Below are 20,039 nucleotides of genomic sequence, written 5' to 3' on the forward strand. Positions count from 1 at the left end.
AGAAGCGCTGGTGCATGAGCTTGTATCGAAGCAGCTCAATCAGCTGCTCTGTTCATGAAGGAATATTGTGTTGTTGAGACCTGTTTGTTTCCTGGTTTCACTTTTGAAAACCAGTTTGATTTTATATTTGACATTCTTGAAACTCAGTCTAATAACTAACGTTGCCTTAAAATGCTCCTTGTATGTTTCAGCTCCTTTATTTCTAATGTCGAAAATACATGCCACGATCAGAGTATTTGCAGGTATGAAGTGGCACAGCTATAACAATTTAGGATTTGAAATAAACCCGTTATGGTTTCTTATGCACATCGTTTTGGTTGAGATGAGGGATATATGCTTTAGCTGCTGTCAAATCTCAGAAATTGGCCAGTCTTGGTTGAATTCACGTCTATAAGTAGTTATAATATTTCCGACGCTACCTGAATCTCTCATCAGCGCGACACTATGGCGCCTCTGGGCCTCTGGGGGGCGCTGCTGGGTCAGTTTTGTGCCGGTGAGGTGGGCTGTGTGCGGGCCGGGCCGGGTGAACTGCCAGCTGGGTGAATGTCGTGAACAGTCGCTGTGTTTGGCTCCAGTCTCTCTCTCTGCGTCCAGTAACTGGATGGAGGTTTTGTCTTGTCTGATCGGTGGAAGTGGAATAAAACCGCAAGAGAGGAACCGAGGAAATACCAACTAAACAAAAACAGGATGTAAACAACCGCGGACCAGAATGACAAGTGGAACAAAAGAGACTTCTTCTTCTTGTGTTTCTACTCCGAGTCTCAGCGGACTGAACTAACCGGGGCAGCTAAACCGGCTAACATTAGCCGAGTTAACGCTAAGCTACATTACGGGTATAACTAGCTCTAAAAAAAAAAACTCCTTATTTTTTTAAACAAAAAAACTAAATGGATCACGTGCAGTCGGGACTTTACATCTAACATTACAACAGGACCACAGTCCGCGATGCAACATTGACGTAAGTTGACGTGTTAACGAGCTAAATAGCTTCGGGTTAACGTTAAAGCTAGCGTTATAGCTACTAGTTAATGTTAGCAAGCTAACTAGCTACCACATAAGCTAACTAAGTTAGCTACCACATAACGCTACATCAGTGTTTGTGAAGTTAGCGAGCAGTTGTGGTTGTTATTACTAATTTATATAATCTAATATGGCCAGTTTTTAACGTATGTATTCCTTAAAATCAACAATCAGACTTTTTTTTGGATTGTCCCAGTCCAAATAACACTTTGATCCTGACTAACTTCGTTCCTCGCACTAGATGAGCAGCGCTGCTCTTGTTCCGTGTTTCATCTCGGACACAGACGGACTCAGTGAAGTGGATTCTCCTCTCTGTGTGTTTACAGCTTCTAGCATCCTCTCTGAGTGGATCCCGGTGACGTTGGCTCGCCATGGCAGCAGTGGTGAGCTACTCTCCACCATGGTGGGTGAACGTTCTGCACAGACTTCCACATTTCAACCTCATGTTCGAGCGAACGAGCAGTGATTTCCGACCGGAGGACTGGACGTATCAACAGGTAAAATAAACCCTCACTGATCCCCTTTGTCTTGCATCAAATGACCCATTCTACAGATGTTTACTACAGATGTTTACTTTAAGTGTTCAGTATTTAAGATGAATATATCCTCCACATTCTGGAACAGGACAATACGACTTTCTGCAGGTCTGCAGCCTTATATTGAAGTTAGAATGTATCGGTGTTTCTCAGTGACAGATGACCTGTTTGCACCTGTTCCCCCTCTTCACCTTGTGATCCATGTCACCATCTGTGTGTAGCTGTTCTGTCCACGTCTTGACCTTTGACAGACATCAACCAGCTGGCATGGTGTAGTGTGATCCGAGCCACTTTAATTGACCTAAACCGCCTAATTCTTTATATTTTATCAATATATAATTCTAACCTGTATTGGTTATACTATATAAGGGGCATGTGGACTCTGGAGTAGCTTTGCAGACAACCGTAACTCCTCAAGGTGTGTGGATTAAAGAGGTCCATGGTAGCAGAGGTCCATAAGTAGACTGTAGAGGCTGGAGATCAGCTGAGGCTGGGGGAGGGGAGAGCAGCAGGGCATGTGTTCACAAGTTTAATATTAAAGAGACTCTCTACATTTAGGTCAAGTGATGCTTTTATTGTGGTTTTTTAGGTGTTTACCATATTGGCATTGATGCAGATGTCGTTGGTTTCTGTTACGCCTCGGTTGGTGTGCAGGTTTTGCCTCTCAGAACTCACACCCACTAGCTTTCACCCACAGGATCCAGTGAAATAACTCTGCACATGTATCCTGTTTGAAAAATGAGAAAACCAGAATCTCTGATCATGTCAGATGGCACAGCATTAACTTCAGATGAACTCTTTCTGTTCAACAAAGAAATCCTCCTAAGAAATTCTGTGGAAACTGTTGAGTCAACTGTTAATCTTCCGTCTCGTCGGATGGGAGGTTGTTTAATTCATCACCGGTGTGAGAAAGAGTTAAATGTGCCAACATCATTTCTGTGTTGCTGTGGGTTTTTAAAAGGCTCTGAGAGACTGCTTGTTGAGTGTGTGGCCTTCTAGCTTCAGAGACTACTGAGGACAGAGGGGCGTTTTAAACACAAGGGAGAAATTGGCATAAGAGAGTGGTGCGTCCATTTTACAGTGGCGGTATGATTCACAAACAGCAGAAGTGAAAATCATCGCTCCTGAGAAACAGGAAGACGGGTTCCTGACATGCATCGTCATCAGCGGGGGGGGGGGGGGGGATGTGTTGAAGCTTGTGCAGACATTCGTGTTTGAAAATGAAAGTAATCTAAAGTGTCAAACGCTATAAATCCACGGTTCACTTTGACTAACTTGTGTAGGTGTCAGATGTTTGCCGTCAGGTTTCTTTAGTAGAAAGAATGATCTAGTTCAGACAAAACGAGTATTTCAAGGAACGTATTGTTCACCTGAAGTGTCCCTGGAGTCCGTTTACTGAAACAGGTCATTTTACGACATTGTGAACATTTGTTCGGCTCTCTGAAGTCTGATCGAAGCCCTTTTCCTGGTCGGATGCAGGAAGGAATCATTGGCTGGATAATGGCTGCAGCTGTTTGGCACTCAGTGTGTACGGCTAGAAGTTCAATGTAACAACATCACTATTTAAAGAGGATGTTCAGTGGAAACACGAAGCATATTTGAATAACATGCAGGTGATACAGCTGTTGGAGCACATTGTCACTCCCTTCACACCGTTATCTCAACAAGAACAAAACATAAGAGGTCATCATTAACCACACTTATTATCACACGGTGATGACAGGCTGTAGTGCTCGCGTTGAGACGCGTTGAGACGCCTTCATGAATAAGCAGCCCTGGGTGCCTTTGCACAGATGATGTGGAGGCAATGCACCAAAAGTAACATGCAGCACGCTTCTGGTTTAACTCCTGGGTTTAACTCCTGGGTAGGGTCTGACGACATGGAGGACATCAAGTATCACAATATTTTAGTCCAAAATCCTCGATGTGGATATTGCGCCGATGTAGTAGGGTTAGCTATAGATGCTTTCACTATATATTTAAACAATGTGATTTGTGATCTATAATCATCAGTAATGAGGATATGATGACTAAGCAGGTAAAGTCAAATAATAGAGCAGCTAAAACAGTCAGAAATAACATCACTGTGCTGTACGGCAGCCTTTAAAACCAGGGAAAGAATACACTAATGCCATATTACAATATCCAAAACCTCAGACAATACGTAGTCTCATATCATGATGTCAGTATAATATATGTTTGGCCGTACTCCTGGATCGCTGTGGCACTCGGTGAGCTTTGTTTGGTTGAACTGTGCAGAGCAACATGTTCAATGGTATTTGTGTATGTGATCATCCAGTCTGTCATTTATTCACAGTATCACAGTCGACACTACACAGAGTCTCTCCACATATTATGTTGTCAAGACGGTGCTTTGAGCCCGCAATTGTTCCAAGATCGAGCTCATCCGCTGCCATGAAACGGGTCCACGGCCGCTGCATCGGGGCGTGTCGGTCGCTGTGATGCATCGCTGAGAAAACTGAACGAGCAGATCAAACATCAAACCCGGCTTCTTACAAAGCAGAGTGTCGGGGTGGAGGTCCGCCCGGCCGTCAGTCCTCAGGAGTGTTCAGTGAACGCAGAGGCCCTCTGTCTGACCTACATTTATCTCTTAAATTCTCTTCAATACTATATCACCTCATAGATTGTTTTTGTTGTTTCCTTCCCCGCGGTTATGACCGCGTTATTGTGCCTAAATGAACGGACTGTTCTGTACGTCATCGAGTACATCGAGCATCGGTTTCTTTTCAAATCACAGAGAAAGATGAGACGTCTTACTTTAGAGATGTTTTCACCTGATTAGAGAGCATGCTCCACTCCACTACACCTGCCCTCAGTTTCATTTAGGACATCTAATATATTTATTAAAGCTAAAAGTGTAATATATTCTGCAGACAAGAAGGCAATGCATTTGGAGCTCTGTGCTCTTCTTCTCTGTGGGACACTGTGGAGGCCCATTATCCCCTCTGTTATTGATGTGAAAGTGGTATCAGCTGTGAAGTGTCCATAACCCCGTCCCTCTGTCCACCAGTCCATCCTGTTACTGGGAGGTGTGGCGCTGGCCTGTCTGGCCCTGGACCTCCTGTTCCTGCTCTTCTACTCCATTTGTCTGTGCTGCCGGCGGAGCAAAAACGAGGATCGGCCCAACGCCGACTGCTGCTGCACGGCGTGGTGCGTCATCATCGCAACGCTCGTCTGCAGGTGAGGATTCAGGCCGTGTTCTTCAGATCCCCGAACATATTTAACCACAGGAAGGCGATTAATTTTATCCTGAAAACGTATCTATATCTCTGGAGCGAATCATCTTTAAGATGAGTTCACCAGTTGTACCGTTGCTGCTCGCTGCTTTGCATTCACACACCTAGAGACAGAGATGCAGGAAGAGGCAGGGCACCAGTCAACAACGGACCAATCACAGCTGAATATGTAAATCGCATGTGGATGATGTGGTCGGCAGTAAACACCATGGAAAGCTACAGATACATCCTGAAACAGCCTGCTCCTCTGTCTCATTCAGACACTAAACCATCTAACAGCAGAGGGTTGAAACGTTCTTCAGTCGCTCAATAAAAGAAAAATATTCTTTATAATTCAACACACAGAAGGATGCCATGGTCAAATGAAATCACAGTTCTATGAAATAGATGAAGGACTTAATTTCCCCCAAACTGAGCATCTAAGGCCAGACGTACACTCAGACTGACAGCCACACAATTGCATTGATAAACAAGTACAAAGTTAATTGGAATTTTTAATGAAAACTGCTGAATACATATTAATTTGGGGTTGTAGAAGTCACAGTGGGGACTGTACAGTAGTCCTGTGGGAAATTACATTCGTCTGTGTGCACACTTAAAGCACAAATGGCGACAGCATTACTATAAACGTTTTTTATGTTTTGTAATATTTAGTTTTGAAGTAGATCGTGCTAGAACTGTTCCATCTGCACATGCTTCCTATCACTGAACTCTGCACTAGTTTCCTGTTTTGCTCCTCCGGTTGATGGGCGACTGGAGAGCCATCCCGGCTGATTCAGAGCAGCACAAAGAGCTTCGGGGAGCCGACGAGTACAAGAACTGCATCACAATCACTGCATCTGTTTAAGTGTGTTTGACTGAAAACAGGAAGAGATCCTTCATTTCTTTGTTTTGCGTTTGTTCTTTGAGGGAGTCAGTGCTTTGCGTCATTGCACAAAGCACTGAAACCGACACAAACAACATTCTCAACAGGGGGTTTGCTGTGACAACTGCTCCTGTTCACCTTTTCCACACTGCAGAGTGTGAGAGGAAGAGATTAGCAGCCCTCCAGGAAGCGGGGAAACCCATTGATTCACTGAGTGCTGTTGGCTTCCACTTGGTCCGACTTCAGCTTGGAGTGATTCGTTTATCATCACCATCATCACCATCATGCCTCTTGATAAAATCCACTCTGTTATAGGGGGGGGGGGGGGGCACACAGGACGAGATATCGGCTCTTGCTTCAAATTGCTTCTCGGGGATCAGAAAGGGAGTTTATTTTAAGCAATATCACTGTGAGAGGCGTCTCCTCTCTCGTGTACATCAGGTCAGAGGATCACAAAGTGCACACGGATGAATTCTCAGAATATTTAATTTATTTTGGTTGATGCACCTGTACGAACTGTTTCCCATGCAGTCGCCGGAACTGTTTTTCTGTCCACCTGAGGCCCGTCTGTCTGCTCGAACCGGAGCCAATCTCCCGCCTCAGTACGGCCTTTGTCAGCCGTGGGGGGGGGGGGGGGGGGTTTGGGGGGCATAGCTGGTCCATTCCTGAGTGTTTCCATGGTTCTGTATGGGCTCTTTCTGCTGCAGCTGAAAGGAGCCTGTTGACTGGCCTCTCTCCTCTGCCTCCTCTCTGAGTCTCTTTTGGCTGATCCCAACCCCCCCGCCCCCCCTTCCCTTTTGTCTCCCCTCAGCGCTGGCATTGCTGTCGGTTTCTATGGGAACGGCGAGACCTGCGATGGAGTGAACCGGCTGACGTATTCGCTGCGCCACGCTAACCGCACAATCACTGGAGTGGAGACGCTGGTAAGACCCGAAGGCGCAAATTCCACCAACCTGTTTAATAATTCATCGCCCGTCTGCCATGAGCCCCCCCCCCCCCCCCCAACCAGCAGAGCTTTGTAGTGAATCACCATTCTTCTTTCAACTCCACCATGTCCTTGTTCATCCCCGTGCTGGCTCTAGGTGTACGACAGCACATCCTCACTGAACCAGACGGTAGAAAACAATCTGCAGCAGCTCGAGGGCCAGTATGCGGAGCACGCCGACTACCTGTCCATCATCCAGAAGCTGCAGGGCCAGCTGGACGAGCTGGTCGGGCAGATGGTGGAGATCCCCTTCTGGGAAAGAGCCGACATCTCCCTGGAGGAGCTGGCCGTCACCATCGAGCTGTACGACTGGTACAGGTAAGGCCGTGGTAGAGCAGTCGTTCAAACAAAAGAGCCCCATAATGCAACACATTACATACTCAGCTCCTGTCTGATGCTGCAGAGCAAGGCGGGGCAGCAGTGAGCCACGCAGACAACAACAGACCAAGATTCATGTGCTTCTTCTCTTTATGAGACGAATTAGGAAGCAGATGCGACTAATGACTCCTGTTTGTGAGCACATTTATCTAGTTAATTGTTTATTATTTAAGAATTTTCTTTTATGAGCAGAGAGATTATTGTGCTTGCTCTAAAGATTGAGCTCTATATATATTTTTAGGAGATGGTGTGCTGTGCTGCTCGTGGCCATCTGTTGTTAACGACATGTGTCCTCACAGGTGGCTGGGCTACATAGGCCTGCTACTGTTCGACGTCCTCATCTGCCTCCTGGTGCTGTTTGGCCTCATACGCAACTCCAAGGCAACGCTCATAGGGTGAGTCTCATCGCTTCACTTCATTCTGCCCCGCAAGATTATTTTAGCTGTTCACAGAATGAGTGGTAATAAATGTACATGAAGCCATCAAGGCCACCTTGTCATTATCGTTTAGTCGGGATGAATTTATGTCCCATAAAGATGTCAGCCCAGTCACCATTCATCCAGCATCATGGCCCTGAGATCCTCAGTATTTGGGGGATCTAATGACCCTTAATGACTCACTTAAATCTGCAGCTTTGCCCTTAAATCTGTTGTATATTCAATAGAGCAGCTATAAAGAAGGCTATTTGCATTTTATAGGCACTAAAAATAATACTGTAAATGCTGTAAAGTCTGCAAAAGAAAGTGAGACCACTTGGACCACTCAGTCTTTCCCTTTTAAGGGTAGATCAGGGCAGATTTAAGCAAATGGGTAATCAAATACATTGCACACAGTACGTTAAATAAGTCATAAAAATGCTTAGTTTAAGATTTTATAATCTTCTAAGGTAATTCAACAAGTAGTTTGTTTTCCCCCATTTCACACTTTGCACATCATCTTTTTTAAGCCGTATTTAAACGTTCACGATGTCAACACAGTGTTTGTTTGTTGACATGAGATTCGTGTTTACTGACTAAAGAAAGCTGGTCCAATGTGACGCATGAGCGGTCTTGACGCGTACTAAAGGACCACCGTAGTTCGCTTAAACATGTCTCCTGCTCCGCTGTACAGATGACCAGTAGTGCTGTGACACTGCAGGTTAAAGGTACTTAACCCCCTCCCCCCCTCTCTCCCCCCAGGGTGTGCTTGTTTGGCGTAGTCGCTCTGGTGATCAGCTGGGTCTCCCTGGGGCTGGAGCTGGCCGTCTCAGCGGTAAGTGTCTCCACCGGAGCGTGATCCTGTTTTTCGGGGTAGAGCTGCACAGTTCATTACGTATAATTGGGTAACACGATTTTTGTGTGTGTGCTCAGCCGAGGACTGCAGAATGTGGCCTTAGAGGGATGTTTTATTTCGCTTAATCTGGAGAGGTGAAGAGTGGAGAGAGGTTGATGAAATGTGGCGAATAGAAACACCTGTATGATGTAATGCAGTAACCTCCCCTCCAGACATGTTCAACACGTAAACATCATCGGATGTTTTTTTCCACACATCAAAGTTCTTCTCCTTCTCCCTCATTGAAAAACCCCAAATCTATGAATATGTAAATATCGTTCATTTCAAATATTTGTCTCTTACTTCTCTGAAAAGCCCGTTCTCATGTTATGAGCGCTGGAGGTTTCATGTTTCCTCATCACACTTGTGTAAGTTGTATAATCTGCACAGTGAAGCTCAAACATCCAAGTGAACTAACAAAGCAAGGAGGGATTTACGTTGAACAACTACAGAGTTGTCGTATTTGGTTCCGTCACGATTACAAGGTTTTACATTTTTCTCGTCAAGCCAAATGATTGTGATTAGCATTGTCGTACTATTGCAGCCGCTGTTCACAGAAGACCAAAGCAGCTCATTTGGCTGCTGTATGGAGGACAAAAACAACTTTATTGATGCTTGGACCTCAGCTGGGAAGGACTCGGCCTGTCACGTCGTTGCAGATTTGAAGCTGCAATCAATCCCTCCCTCGTTCCATCCAACATGACAGTGTTGTCCTGTTTGTTTTTCTAGACCTCCAGTGACTTCTGTGCGTCTCCTGACACGTACGTGACCAAAGTGGCAGCCCAGTATGGCGTCATCAATCAAGGTATGAATAACACTCATAGGCTGCTGGGGCGGTGTAATGAGATCTCTTTGACATGGTGAATATTAGCCGTCTCACACTGAAGAGGACACTTTAGCCGGAGTTAGTCCCCTCCCCCTTCCTGCTCTCAATGCTCTGATTATGGTGCAGCAGTGAGGCGGCATTGTTCTGAAGAGCCGGGGCTCCGTGTTGTCCACGGCCCATAAAAAGTCTCCAGAAATGACTGCCACATCTGCGACGGGGTCAGGAGGGCAATGCGCTGCCTTTTATACGCAGTACAGAAGCCTCTAACACATCTCCGCTTAGTAATTACCCAATCTGTCCCGTGATGGGGGCAGAAATGATGAGCGCCTCGGTTGTGTATGAGGGAGATAAGAGCAGCGGAGAGGAGGATCAAAGACACGATATGTTTCCAACAGCCCTCCCTCCAAAGACTTCCTGCTTCACAATGTCTCTTTTTCCTGCTCTCCTCTCTAGAATATGCCGATTGCTTTAATGCACGAACCGAGCGTTTTGGTTAATCAGGCCAGAAAAGCAGAGCTGTAAACCTCCTCTTTGCACTAAACCGTATTCTGAAGCTGTGTGTGGCTCCAGGGCTGAGTTGTGCAGAATGGGGGTTTTCTCTTCTATATTTAACCCTGTAACACATTCAGCCGTTGAAAGAAATCTTTTTCTATTTTGAATTATGTTTATTATTATTGTATGAAGAACTTCAGTAGCTCCGTCTATTATGAAGAAATCTGCTCCTCCTGATATCTCTGTGTGTGGGTGCATGCGTGGCCTGATTTGTACTTCTCTGTACCGGAAGTCCGCTCGGCTGCGTGGGAAAGCAGCTCCTGACACCGCAAGCGAGAGCCGACGTCACTCTCGCCATGAGCCGGGTCGGCGGCGGTGGTGTTCTCGCAGCTTGTATTTGTGGACGCTTTGCTGTTGCCTTTGAGTCACTCGGCGAGGATTCCTCATCCGATCCTACTCACTGCTGTGGGTTAGCAGCCCGAGTGGGCTGTAACAGCATGTGAAAAGTCCAAAACCTCAATTATAGCTTGTTTTGCTTCCTGGTGTTCTGTGAACAGAATACAGGTTTGGTCATGTTGCAGTTTAAACAATAAGCCCAGAGAGGATTAAACCGCTCTGGAGGGATGTGTAGCTAGAGCCTGTGTGCAGTAAGAAGGGTTTTACCTTTTGTATTCTTGTTGCTGCTGCATCATGGGAAATACACTCTCGTGTATACTGTCACAGCACGTGTGAACTTTGTTCTTTTGGAACATTTCGCTGCAGAGCTCAGGATTAGCTCAGCGGGAGCACAGTTACAGAAGCAGTCGAGCTCTAACGAGGCGAGCGGGGAACAAAATACGACGCGACCGGACTGTCGGCCTCTTTCACCGAGCAACAAGGGGGTGGAGGAAGCAGTGACTCGAGGAAGAGGAGGCACAATGCATCGGGAAATACCAGACGCAGAAATCTAGGTTTTCATTAGTGAGATAGGGATGAGCAGCTCTGATTCAATAAAACACAGTATTTAACGCCATTAGTGCACCGTGCTCATTCTAGTCCTAAAACATTGTGTTCAAATATCTGACACGCCTCCATGTCAGTTCTTCTTCTTAGTCAAATATTGTGAGGCTGCAGCTAAAGATTGTTTTCATTATCGATTCATCTGCCAGTTTATTTCTCCTTTAAACGATTATTTGTTTGGTCAATAAAATGACGGACTATGTCACAACGAACACCAACTATCACAACCAACTAACAGTCCAAAGCCCAAACGTATCACTGCTCGACCAACACTGTATGTTTGGGGACTATATTGATATTCTGGCATTTAAATACATCCCATAGCGATATACATATATATGGGCTGATGATGGCGACACTGTTTATAAATGACCTTAGACCTTGTTTTTTTATTTCTTGTTGCTTATCGGCCAACATATCCATAGATACTAATATATCTGTAGTCAGCTAATACCAGCCGATTTATCTGGTCAGACTGTTGATGGATGAAAATCATTCTTTTCTACACGTGAACTTATGCGACTCTGCTGACATCTTCTGTTCCTACTGTTCTTGTTATCCACAGACATCCTGCAGCACTACCTTAGTTGCAGTTTGGAACGAACGAACCCCTTCCAGCAGGTTTGTTGTTTATTGTTGACTCTGGAATGAGTCGCGCGGTTCAACAATCGGGTCAGAAACGGGCTGAAATGTGCAGTGTGATGATAATACTCAAATCTCAGCAGCAACAACATTCTACACATGTATGTTTTTCCATGTAATAGTACAATACGACCCATCCTGCCAGCAGGAAGAGTGATGCAGAGAAGGTGTGTGTGTGTGTGTGAGAGTGAGTGAGTGAGTGAGTGAGTGAGTGAGTGAGTGAGTGAGTGAGTGAGTGAGTGCGTGCTGATAGAATGCGCTTACATAAGAAAATGTGTGTTAGAAGCCGGAGAAGGAGAATGGCACTCTTGCTTTAATGGACTTCCTTCAGCACACCATATGAATAAATCACAGCTTGTGAGTGCTGCTGAAGTCCAGCCGTCTATTGTGAGTACGACAGGAAAGGAAGCTATAGATACGATATAGAAGCCTTTCAGCTCGCATCTATGAGCTGTCGGCAAGCTTTCACTAGACGTCCACGTGACTACAAAGGGAGACAACCGAAGGCCCTTAATGAGTGAAATAATGGGAATTCTTTTGCGATGCCGACTACAGTCTTCATAATTGATTTCAGAAACTCTCCGGGAGCCACAAAGCATTGGTGGAGATGCAGGACGACGTGTCTGAACTCCTGCGCTCTGCCACCAGAGAGTACAAACAGACTCAGGTATGTTTCTGGCCCCGTCACTACACTCTTTACCAGACATGGCACATTCACAGGGTACCCCCTGGGTACCCCCCCCCCCCCCACACACACACACACACACACATCCCCCACCAGGCCACAAGCTGTCCCGTACTATTGTACTGTTTGTGACTCTCAGTGAATGAGACCAAACGACTGAGCTGCAGAGGAGTGAAGTGCACCTGCCTCCACATAAAGATGTGCTGACGGCCCACCTGGGACCCGCATTATGTCCATTTAGGCGCTTTAGGCTTTCACCGGCCCTCGTCAATACAACACTGCCGTATTGTCCCAGCGCCGGTCCTTGCGCTGCGTTGACAGAGGCACAAACGAGGGCTGACATCGGGAATAGAGAGGGACATATTTCCACTTCACATGCCCACACATAGAAATGTGCTGAGGTTGTGGAAATGTTTCTATCTGGCTATCAGACGGGTTTTCCGCTGGAGGAAGAGTCTATTCAGATGTATCATACAGTCAAATCTGCTTGTTCAGCTGGAGCTGCTGTGTTCTGTTGTATGTTGATGAGAGACGCTGATAAAGAATTTGATTTACTCGTCACCTGCTTCCTTCTTTTTTTGCGAATGTTTGCGTCTTCTATTCTTGACTTTTTGTACCATTGACAGGCAGGAAACGACCACTTAGTGACATTTTTATAATGCAGATAATGAGAATTACACTAGTTCCAAAGCTCTTTTTTTGGGGGGGGTTCTGTCATCCAAGCATGCCCAGATGCCAAAGTTGGACTTCAAGTTAAGCCTGTTTCCAAAGTGCTAATTGTGTGTTTGTTTGTTTTTAATTCCAGGGAAGTTTAGAAGAGATCCAGGGGATCCTGAACACCACGGAGATCAGTCTCCATCAGCTCACTGCCCTGGTGGACTGTCGCAGCCTGCACATGGTGAGCAGGGAGGAGGAAGACTTGCAAACCGTTCTCATAGAGTCGCTCCACGTCGGATGATAAACGGGGGGCCTGCTGATTGATCAGCTGCGACGGCTTCGTAGTGCAGCTCGGTTGTATAACAGCAACCTTTCTTTTCATGCGAGTGCAGCCGACTACACCTGTCACCACCAATAACGTTTGCCGTCCCGTGTGTGAGTTCTTGTCCAGTTGATGCTGGCTTTGTGCCGTTTCTGAAGCGGGCTGAACGACAAGTCCTTTGCTTCTTGCAATGCTGAGGAGGGTCGTCCCTCAGTGGCTTCCAAACTCCAAGTGCACACGTGCTTTCTGCTTCCTGCTTCCCGCCGTCTCTCCTGAACATCCCCCCCGACCGAGCTTATTACTTGATGAAAATCGGGGCGTCTCCGGCAGAATACGGACTGTGTTTCTGCTGTGCCGTGCACACAGAATAGAGATTCTCCACCGTGATACTGTTGGGTGTAGTGCTTCTTCTCAAAGAAATGCGTGGCCTTCCATCTAGTTTGCCAACCATGAGCTCATTGGTGTGACCTAGTTTAAAGGAGAAATCACAGCAGATGCATTTTAAAGATTCTTAGAAAACTCTAGCCCTTTTTTTACTTCTTCTGCATTTTTGTTTTGCTTTCTTTCCTTCCCGTGTTTCTCAAATGTCCTGCTGTTTTTAATGACCCTGACCTAATCACACGTGCCATAATGACCGAGCTGTCTCTCCTTGCTGCAGGACTTTGTCCAGGCCATGACGGGGCTGTGTTACGACGGACTCGAGGGCCTCATCTACCTCGTGCTCTTCTCCTTCATCACGGCTCTCATGTTCAGCTCCATTGTTTGCAGCGTGCCTCACACCTGGCACAGCAAGAGGTGAGACGTCCACCGGCCACACACTCGCCCTTCAACTCCCCACCGCATAAAAAAAAAAAGGCTTTTAAGCAGAGTTTGTGTGCGGGACTGCGTATACAGTGAGAAATAATTTAAGAACATAAGCCTATCAATAAATGATGCTTTCATGGCATTCCTCCTATTCCTCTTCAGCACTCGCGCAGCATGAGAATGACGCAGACCAAGTAATTTGGGATAAATAAGGCTGTTTTTATCACCGGGACTCGTCCAGAAGGCTCCAGCTGCTTCCTCAAATACATCGCTTCCCGTTACCCCCCCCCCTAATTGTGCCGAGTTGGCCTAAATCTATCGTAACCACCGCCTGGCCCGGTGGCTCTTTCTGCAGCAGATGGGTTAAAATCATCCTGATTGTCTTCGTCCCGTCAGCAGCAGATAAGGAAAGTGGTCTCCCAGACGCAGGCGTCGGCTCAGCTGCACCGCGTAATTAACTGATCTCTGCTGACAATTGGGAGCCGTGTTCATCAGTTTGATCTCAGCTGGTGCTTCCTGTTATAAAACAAAGCTGACACGCTACCAGTGTGTTGTCTCAGTGGTCCTAAGCTTGTTCAGTGTTACTGTTTAATTAATTTTACCCTTCTGGAATTATATGAAGACTAATAATTATTATGCTGCGTTAGTTTACCTATTGTAGGATTATTAATATTAATAAGAGCTGATCAGTTAGTAAGACGCTGTTTTCTCTGATATGCACACTACGGTAAATATGTTTTGTACATTCATGCACTGAATGAATCTCTGTGGATTGATGGATTATCTCTGCTTTAAGAAGCCTGAGGGGTGACCACTAGAGGGAGACAGGCTCCATGTTGCTCTGTTTTGACCATGTTGAGTGCATTGTTGTATCTCACATATTGGGCCTCCTTGTTTGAAAAGAATCCAGTGGACTCACATTCTCTCTGCGTGAGAAAGCTCCTGCTTCTGTGTGACAACGTGAACCGATGCATTTATTGTCCTGACGCTAAATTAGGGCTTTTAATTTTCCTGCAAAAAAAAAAAACCCTGATCCAATTACACGAGGCTATTTTTACCGCCTTTGTTCAGTCCCATTAAGGTCAGCGGGAAAGACTGCGTCGTCTTTGCTTCACGCAGCAGAGGATTCATCTGGTTCTCTCCCCCCTCAGGCAGCGCTGAGCGTGAATCAAAGCGGGGACCACGTGGCTTCTTCCTGCTCCTTTGTTATCAGTCAGACGGGACAGGGGGTCCCTCTGCTGGTGGTGGTGGTTTTCACTGCAGTGCTGTGTGATGTTTTGCAGGAACGAGGAGGACAGCGAGGACGAGTCCCTGAGCCACGGGGGGAGGCAGAACCAGGACAACCTGTACCGGGTCCACATGCCCAGCCTGTACAGCTGCGGCAGCAGCTACGGCAGCGAGACCTCCATCCCCGCCGCCGCCCACACCGTCAGCAACGCACCCGTCACCGAGTACATGTAAGTCACCGCTTCATGCGATAGTGAAAGGCAGAAGGCCCGGTGTCAAGGTTGTGTGGCTGATATTCGATACTCGATGTACTCATGAGCCAGTTTGTCCCCAGAGAGGAGCTAAGCTCTCCTATAGAAAGCCATGCAGTGGGCAGCAGATGCAGCTGTTGCTCTCCAGCTGTGGAGCCTCATGAGTCAAGCTCATGTGTTGGGGAAGCTGGGGGAGGGGATCCGTTCTCTGTGTTCTTAGGGCCTCGGTATGCTGAAAGCTGACGTGGAGAGTTCCTTGTGTGCGGTGTATAGTTTCATAATCTCTAGAGCGCTGTGTCGGGGTTTATGCACCTCTCAGCTTGTTGTGTTTGATCTCAATGTGTGTTTTGATTTCAACAGGGCTCAGAACGCCAACTTTCAGAACTCTCGCTGTGAGAACACGCCTCTGATAGGACGAGAGTCTCCGCCGCCCTCGGTAAGTGTCGTGTCCTGTAACGAAAACACAAAAAAACACACGAGAGCTGTAGGAACACCTCTGGGTCTCTGGTAAGGGAGTGACCATCCGCCCCCTATTCTACTAATGATCCAGAAACTAACATCAGGACTAAACTAGGAACTTTGCACGTTCCTGTTTGCGTTTCCAACACATCTGAAGAACCGTGACGGTGAGGCAAATTAGACCAATAAAGAATTAAAAAACAATGGCGGTGTTTGAAACACAGTTATCATAAAGAGTCGTCCTTCTGTGAGTGTTTGTCTCCACAGTAATCTGTGTTTGATGCTCATTTCAAACCATCAGCTCGTGTTTTTTTATCGCTCACTTTGTTTCCTCATCGTCGCTTCCTCTCTCTCGTTCACACACACACACACTAACTTTGTTTTTAAGTTAAATGAATATCAAGAGAAGTATTAATACCAGTAACACGCAGTACTTGTTTTGTGAGCACAAGTTGAAGCAGCCGCGGTGTCTGTTTGACCAATCAGCGACAGTCAGCCCTAATAATGCCTGAACCATCGCAACGTACCGCTCCTCCATCCTGCTAGACACAGTCACAGAGACACAGCGAGTCTCCTCCAGCTCTGTACTCGACCCTTTTTCATGGATAGGGAGGCGAAACTAAAATGAATTTCCCTTCATGCATCAGTATGTGATGGGAAGTGTCACACCTGACATTATATGTATCTTAGATAGCCGTGTTTGTTTCTTGTCTTTTATTTGATACAAGTTGGAAAGAAAATACAGAATCCTGCACACGTGCTCCGTCATTTGTACTAGTTTAATGTCCTCAGACCTTCACCGGGCACATGATAGACAAACAGCAGCGTTCATATGTAGACAACAGGCTTGAGTTTCTATTTGAAGAGCTCAGTTACATTCTTACAGTTTATGTTTACGGCCTTTATACGTACGTATGGTGCAACTTGACTTAATAAAATAAGTGAAGGACAGCCTGGAGCTGGAGCTGCTTTGTGTATCTTCTCTATACTCTCTTCTTGTCGTTCTTTTTTGTTTTTTTTGTTTTTTTTGTTTTCCTGCGTATCCATCCAGTTGTATTTGACTGCCGCGGACAGTAACAGCGGTCACAGCTGGCAGTTAAAGCCGTCGGAGAGTTCAAGATCGTTTTGGTAACCTCGTCTGCTAACAGGTACTAAACATGCCCGCCTCCTCCACCTGCTGGCCTGCTCCTCCTCTGTGCCACCTCCCACACTCCCAGCTCCACTCACCCTCTATTCAGGTCCCTCCCCCGTGTCCTGACTCTTGCTACGTGTCCCACCTGCTGTCTCACCTGACGTTTTGTTTCCTGTGGCCCTGGGCTGCATGTTTTGGAGACCACCTTAGGCTGTGGGAAATAAAAACACCGACATATTATCGGCAGAACAGAAATGAATGATGATGAAACAATCTTTAATCACAGCTCTACATATTTTTCTTCAACATGCGAGGTGAGTCTTGAGCCCATGTTGGTGCACATCCTCAGCAGGCTGTCCAAGAGGCTCTGAAGCCCGATCGCAACATAAGAAAAATATATTACAACTAAAAAAGCAACAAAGTCAACTTCGTGTTTCCACTTGAGTTTGAAATGCAGCCTTTTCATGCTTGTATCGCCTGTATTTAAAAAAACAAAATGCATGGGTGCATCCTAAATGTTTATGAATGTGCACGAAGGTCAAAAGCAAAAAGTGAAATGATTGAAAGTAGAGTTGCTTTTTGATGTTTTATTTACCTGAAGGGTTTCTTCTCACTCAGCAAAGCACTGGCTCTGAGTCTGTTTGGAACAGATCCATTTTACCTACATGGTTTTAAGGAGTGATTTTATCCTTATTTTGTCCTACTTATTTTAACCATAAAGAGTGAAAGCGTTCGTCATGTTTGGTTCTCTTCTTTGTTTGAACCCAGTACACCTCCAGCATGCGGGCCAAGTATCTGGCCACCGGCCGACCAGAGCCCACCGACCCTCCTCCAGCTCACCAGACCCCGCTGGACTCCTCCCGTCCGCAGCACTGACGTCTCTGAAGCCTCTCACCCAGTCAGTCTTCTTCTGTCACCTCTCTCGGTCACTCCTCCACCATCTCACGTGACTTCAAACGGAAAAACCAAAATGTGCGGGGGTTTTTTTGCTGTTCAGTTGAAGCAAAACTTGATGAATCTCGCGCGTCATAGTGCTCATACTTTCTCCACAATCCTTGGCTGATGTTTACTATTACGGGACTCGATGAATTCATCTGCAGCTCTGATGTGACGGAGCCTGAACTGACTTTTACACTCCAACTTGTTATTTCTTTACACGTGAACGCACCGCGACACATCTAACAAGGCATTGCAGTGGACTCTGGAAGTGCTCGTAGACTAACACCGACTACTACTGGCTGTTGATTTTGTTGTGTACTGTACTGCACGCTCTCCTTGCTGTGGGAGGGAAAAGCCTCACACATGAATGTGGGAGGAATCCACTGTTGTCCCACCTGACGTGTGGACGTTGTTTCTCACTCAGCGTAGATTAGACTCCTTTCACAGCCCACAGTCTCTCTGCTCGAGGAATTTAAAATGCAGCTCTATGTTTGAATCTCTCCAGTTAAAGTTACCGTACTGTATATTACACACACACGGGCTTGTATTTGTGTTAAATCCGACGTCTGGGACCAGTTTTCCTGCAGCACGTCTTGCAGGTATGAAATAGTTCTTTTCACATATACATTGATGAGCCACTATTCTACAGTAAAAGACTGTGACTTGTGAAGCTGTGAACTGTATTGTGGCACATGCTCCCAGAGGACAAAGAAGAGCTGCATGATGGAAATGCAGCTGTTTGGCAAGAAGAGTCTCAGCAGGATGACGACGTTCAACCAAGACGAGAGGTTTTTATACTACTGGAAGAAGTTTTTATTATTTTTACAGCCCTTTGTAGACGACGCAGAGGCAGAGTTGCGCGTGCCGTCTTCTGCAACATTACTCCAGACTTTTTAAGGATACGTTGCCTCTTCACCAGACTGCTTGTTATTCTCTCCATGTTCCTGTTGGGTTGTAAAGCCTCGTCTCCCTGAACAGAACTGGGAATTGTCCCCCCCCCCCCCCACACACACACACACACTTGATCTTTGCCACCAACTGCAGCAGCTTAAGAGTCAGAACCTCGTCTCACGAGAATCTTAATGCAGGTTTATGCGACAGTTTGCATATGGAGAGATAATCTTAATGCATTGGCAATGCAGCGTCTCACAAATGTGTTTTAGCATTTCTAACTACGTAGATGAGAGAGCGGATGCTGTGAAGGGATTGAGAGAACTCTGCTCTCTCTCTCTCTACAATCTGGAAACCTGCTGACTTCCTGTTGAAACGTGACGCGAGATGTTTGTACTCCTGCTTGCTTCTCTTAGATGTGCATTGTGACCAGTACAAGAGCTGACTCTGTGCCAACGAGTGCAGCGCAACTCTTCTACTCTCTGAATATCTTCTAAAATGTCTTAACTTGAGGCCACTTTGTAACGTTGACCGCTCCTGGTTGCTCGTGTAATCAAATGAGACTTTTTTTCCAAATCATTTATGCTCTTTAAACATTATTACACTGACGCAGTCTTTGTGTTTTTGGGTAGTGGTCATATTCTCTTTGTTGTTTGTACAGATTATAAACATTTACAAATGAAGGAGAAAAGAATTTCATTTTCAATTTCTTAAAAAACTTATTCCACATTTTTAAATATTGTTTTTATTTGATTTGCTTTTAGTTTTATGATTTGCTTTCAGACTCTCTAGCGAGCACAATGTGTTGCTTCATTAATGTGAATACGGTCAATAGATTTGAATTTTTATTTGAGTTTTTTTCACTAGATGTCATTTTGTAATTTTTATTTTATACATCCTTTTTATTGCAATCTCTGAAATGTGTTCATGTAAAACCTGTGGTTATATTGAGCTTGAATGCTGTGTTTTAAAATTAAACAACCTTTTAACTGTAGAGACCTGCTCGGTGCATCATTGGATGTAAAAGCTGAAGCAGACACCAGGGGGCAGCACTGCTCTGATCTCACCACGTTCACTAGCTAGAACACAGAAGATGCGTCTCTTTAAGAGGGAAATAATACAAAATATGAAATGTTAATAGCCAGGGATTCAATACAATTATACACATGAAAGATGTTTTCACTCATACCAACAAATAGTGACTTGTTTGTATTAGATTTATACAGTTAATGCTTCCCGGAGGATTTTATTGTTGCATTTAGTGTGTTTTTAATCTGAAGTTTCTTAAATTACATTTTCTATTTCACAAGAGAGGCCTGACCGAAGTGGCTCAGACCCTCTGAGACACTGAAGATGATCTG

General features: G+C 45.7%; 1 protein-coding gene across 3 annotated transcripts; it reads left to right on the forward strand.

Moving 5' to 3' along the window:
• The first annotated feature begins 486 nt into the window (after positions 1 to 486).
• ttyh3a (tweety family member 3a) lies at positions 487 to 19,672 on the forward strand. Of its 3 annotated transcripts, XM_076086428.1 has the most exons (16): positions 487 to 958; positions 1,347 to 1,517; positions 4,588 to 4,757; positions 6,490 to 6,601; positions 6,761 to 6,981; positions 7,341 to 7,436; positions 8,220 to 8,292; positions 9,082 to 9,157; positions 11,235 to 11,290; positions 11,886 to 11,978; positions 12,802 to 12,894; positions 13,634 to 13,770; positions 15,063 to 15,236; positions 15,618 to 15,693; positions 16,768 to 16,864; positions 17,617 to 19,672. In XM_076086428.1, the coding sequence occupies exons 2-15, from the start codon at positions 1,392 to 1,394 to the stop codon at positions 16,846 to 16,848; spliced, it is 1,584 nt and encodes a 527-aa protein (XP_075942543.1). In that variant the 5' UTR covers positions 487 to 958; positions 1,347 to 1,391; the 3' UTR covers positions 16,849 to 16,864; positions 17,617 to 19,672. The 3 variants fall into 3 exon arrangements, with proteins under 3 accessions (XP_075942543.1, XP_075942541.1, XP_075942542.1); XM_076086426.1 differs by lacking the exon at positions 16,768 to 16,864; XM_076086427.1 differs by lacking the exon at positions 16,768 to 16,864 and having other exon boundaries at positions 487 to 833.
• Positions 19,673 to 20,039: the final 367 nt, after the last annotated feature.

The sequence above is a fragment of the Anarhichas minor genome, unplaced genomic scaffold, assembly GCF_050575085.1.
Source record: "Anarhichas minor isolate MPS153535 unplaced genomic scaffold, ASM5057508v1 ptg000007l, whole genome shotgun sequence".
NCBI classification, from domain to species: domain Eukaryota; kingdom Metazoa; phylum Chordata; class Actinopteri; order Perciformes; family Anarhichadidae; genus Anarhichas; species Anarhichas minor.